Raw genomic sequence first — 3,293 nt, forward strand, 5'->3', positions numbered from 1 at the left:
ATCCATATTTCGCATAACTGCACCATGGTGATGTCTTTACATCGAAGACCGTCCTGATTTCAATCATGTAATTCATTTGATTATCATTTTAATCGGTTAACAGCTCTATAGTAGCAAGTACAGATGTGGAGCTGAAGCGAATCCTCCGAAATGCAAGAACTAAATGCTCGTCTTCATTCCGCTCATCTCTCCGCTCTCTTTCTTCACACATCCAGAAATATTCTCTCTGTGTGGGTGGGTGTTGTGGGGGGGCATAGAAATGTGAGAAAACCAAACTAAACTTAGCAGCAGTAAATAAGACTGAACGTTTTTTACCTCTGAATCTGTGTTTAGCCTGTAGATGCAGAACGTTCTGCGACGTGTCAGAGGCTGTTTGTGCCAAGCGGGTCTCCGCCGCGTGTCGCTGTGATGTTTAATGTTTGTGCGGTGGGTTCTTCGTGTTTGATGCGTTAGCTGAAATTCTCAACAGAAGGTAGGAAAGGTGAGCGGCGAGTGCGTGCGTTCGGTTCCCCCGATGCGGATTAGATCTGGTATCTAGATTGAAATGGATTTTTGGGTGGGGAAATCAACCACTGGTGGTGTGATTTGGTTTTGGATGAGTGTTTGAGACACTTTGAGAAAACGAGATAAAGCATATTAATGATCGAGGTACTATAAGTGATGCTTCACCGCACACTGGGGGATTTAGTGTTTTGTAAAGAGACACGGTGAGATAGAAAGGCATGTAAAGGGACAGTTCCTCAAAAATATTTCTCCAACCTAGATGGACTTTCTTGCTTCCGTGGGTAACAAACAACGTGCTGACTGATGTGGAAGCAGCTTAATTCTATTGATCTGTGTACAGTAGCTCTGAATAACTGTATAGATATTTTCCACAGAGAAAGAAATATAATAATGGGTTTGGAGTAACAAGAGTGTGTGTAATCATTTTTAGGTTGTTCCTGTTAATAAGTGTTTAAAAGCTTAGCGAGAGTTTATTATCTCGGTCGGTATCATGGTGAACCTTTGCTTTCTGTTATACTTAAAAAGGAACACGGCTACAGTATTAGGAATTTTGGGACAGGACCTACATACACCAACAGAAATACTTTGGACACTGTGGTGTTCAGCACAACAGCAGATGTTTTAGAAACGGGTTTCACACAGGTGGATTATCTGATGAGATTTAGACTGTTTACAATGTAAGTTAAAGCAACCCATTTTTAAACAACTGGATCAGTTTTGAATGTCCAGCAAAAAAATTGTTATTTCAAATGGCTTACTGTGGGGCAGGTCGTCACAGCTTGTCATAGTGTTACAAGATGCCCCATTGCAAAAGGTCAAGGACTGGAGTTTATTTCCAGGTCAAAAACTTTTAAAATGTTAAATACTTGAATGTATTATTTTTCATGTAATACTGTAACTGTGCAGAAATGAGAAAGATTAGAAAGTGTGACAACTAGCCCCGTTGATCTATTACGCGTTTCTCTGTGATGCGCGCGCGCGCGTGCAGACCGAAGCCAAACAGACAGTGATGTAGGCGCATGATGCTGATGTCTCATATTTTACTGATCTCTCAGGTGAGGTAATATTTGTCCACGTGACTGAGGAGCACATTCCCTATGCGCTCGTAACGTGTCATTTAGTGGGAGTGGTCACGGTAGCTGGAGGAACCCGTGTCACACCAGAGACGCACTGTGACCAGTGAAGTTAAAACCCTGCAGAGCTCGGTGTCCAATGCGATATCAATGCAACTGACTCAATTATAATAACAAGAATTAAAACCATTTTAGAAGCAACAGCAGACACCTGCGTGTCCTAAACTCGCGCAGAATTATTTTTATATTCTCATTCTTCTGGCGTCACCTGTTGAGAAGGTGTTAATTGCATGAATAATTTCAAGCTGAGAACACACGAGTGCGCACCGTGCGCGCGTGTTTGCTCACAGGATCGTGTCGTTTGGCGATGTGCGCGCGTGTGTGTTGCTCAGACTGACACACGCTGAAGTCCGCCGCGGTGGCATACCGTGACAGTGCACCTTTACCGGAGCGTAGCCAAATGTGAGACGAGTCCATCCGTACGTCACCTGGGAAACAGATGGACACGTTCGCGCCCGGACCTGTTGTAAGTGTGAGCGAGTTCGTTCGCGTGTCTGTGCAATCGTTAAAACGGTTGCTTCTGCGCAATGTTTCGGTAGAATCACAGGGATAAGTGAGTTTCTCCTGGGTCCTTCTCATTTCGGAGCATCAGTCGTGCGCTGCGCGTCTTCGCCGCTCATCATATGATGCTGCGTGTTCACGGGTCCTCCTCCGGTGTTACCGGCATTACTCGCGGACCGGCGGAGTGAGCGAGCGGAGATCTCCAATAGCGGCAGCTGAACATGATCCTCAGGTCCGGGAAACTTTTTGCGGAAAATGTTTAGGACACGTTTGGATATGTGATGGTCACTCACGGCGTCACGACGCGAGTTTGTTTCAATACGCGAGTGGAGGAAAATTAAGTTAACAGGTGCGTAATCGTTACAGCGTAGCATGATTCCCGGTGGCTTCTGGCGCCTTCTCCAGTTCAGGAGCTCTCTGGAATTCGCGGTGAGAGCGCGTTAGTTGATGGCACTGCGCGCTGGGAGGACTTTGGTTTGGTTCGGGCAGGTTTTGCGTAGAGTCTCACGGCTGCAGGGTTTGTGGTCCCGGCGCTCCAGCAGTCTTCTGTGTCTCTCCACCAGCCAGGACCACGATCAGGGGACCTGTTACATCCGCAACCAGTGTCCAAAGAGCCACCCACAGCAGCGGCAGTGCTCTCGAGTCTGCCCCTATCCGCCTTTTCCCGCCTGCTGCTGCGCCTTCCCGGGGGATACGAGGGGAAATGTACCCCTCAGCCGCCGGTTCCTGGTGGCCATGAAGAGGCAGAACGTGCGGACGCTGTCCCTTATCGTCTGCACGTTCACCTATCTGCTGGTCGGTGCCGCCGTCTTTGACGCGCTGGAGTCGGACTTCGAGATGAGGGAGAAGGAACAGCTGGAGGCTGAGGAGAAGAGACTCCAGGGCAAATACAACATCAGCGAGGATGACTATAGAAAGCTGGAGACAATCATCATCGAGGCCGAACCGCACAGAGCGGGGGTCCAGTGGAAATTTGCAGGGTCCTTTTACTTCGCCATCACGGTCATCACCACTATAGGTGAGCAACTCTCTCTGTGCTCTTTCGCTTTTACTCAGGGTGGTATAAAGTGTTTTAAAGAACCTGCTTCGAGCACACGTGTGGCATGCCTGGAGCTCTGTTTGCGTTTTCTGTGTTTATCTCCATGACGCACGAGT

General features: G+C 47.8%; 1 protein-coding gene across 1 annotated transcript in view; it reads left to right on the forward strand.

The window, feature by feature from the left end:
• Positions 1-354: 354 nt before the first annotated feature.
• Positions 355-3,293, forward strand: part of kcnk9 (potassium channel, subfamily K, member 9) — a 32,827-nt gene continuing 29,888 nt past the window's right edge. Inside the window, exon 1 of the mRNA XM_057354557.1 lies at positions 355-3,156. Coding sequence (XP_057210540.1) covers positions 2,586-3,156 — 571 coding nt within the window. The 5' untranslated portion in view covers positions 355-2,585. The remainder of the gene's footprint in view (positions 3,157-3,293) is intronic.

This window comes from Triplophysa rosa, linkage group LG16 (genome assembly GCF_024868665.1).
Source record: "Triplophysa rosa linkage group LG16, Trosa_1v2, whole genome shotgun sequence".
Classification (NCBI taxonomy): domain Eukaryota; kingdom Metazoa; phylum Chordata; class Actinopteri; order Cypriniformes; family Nemacheilidae; genus Triplophysa; species Triplophysa rosa.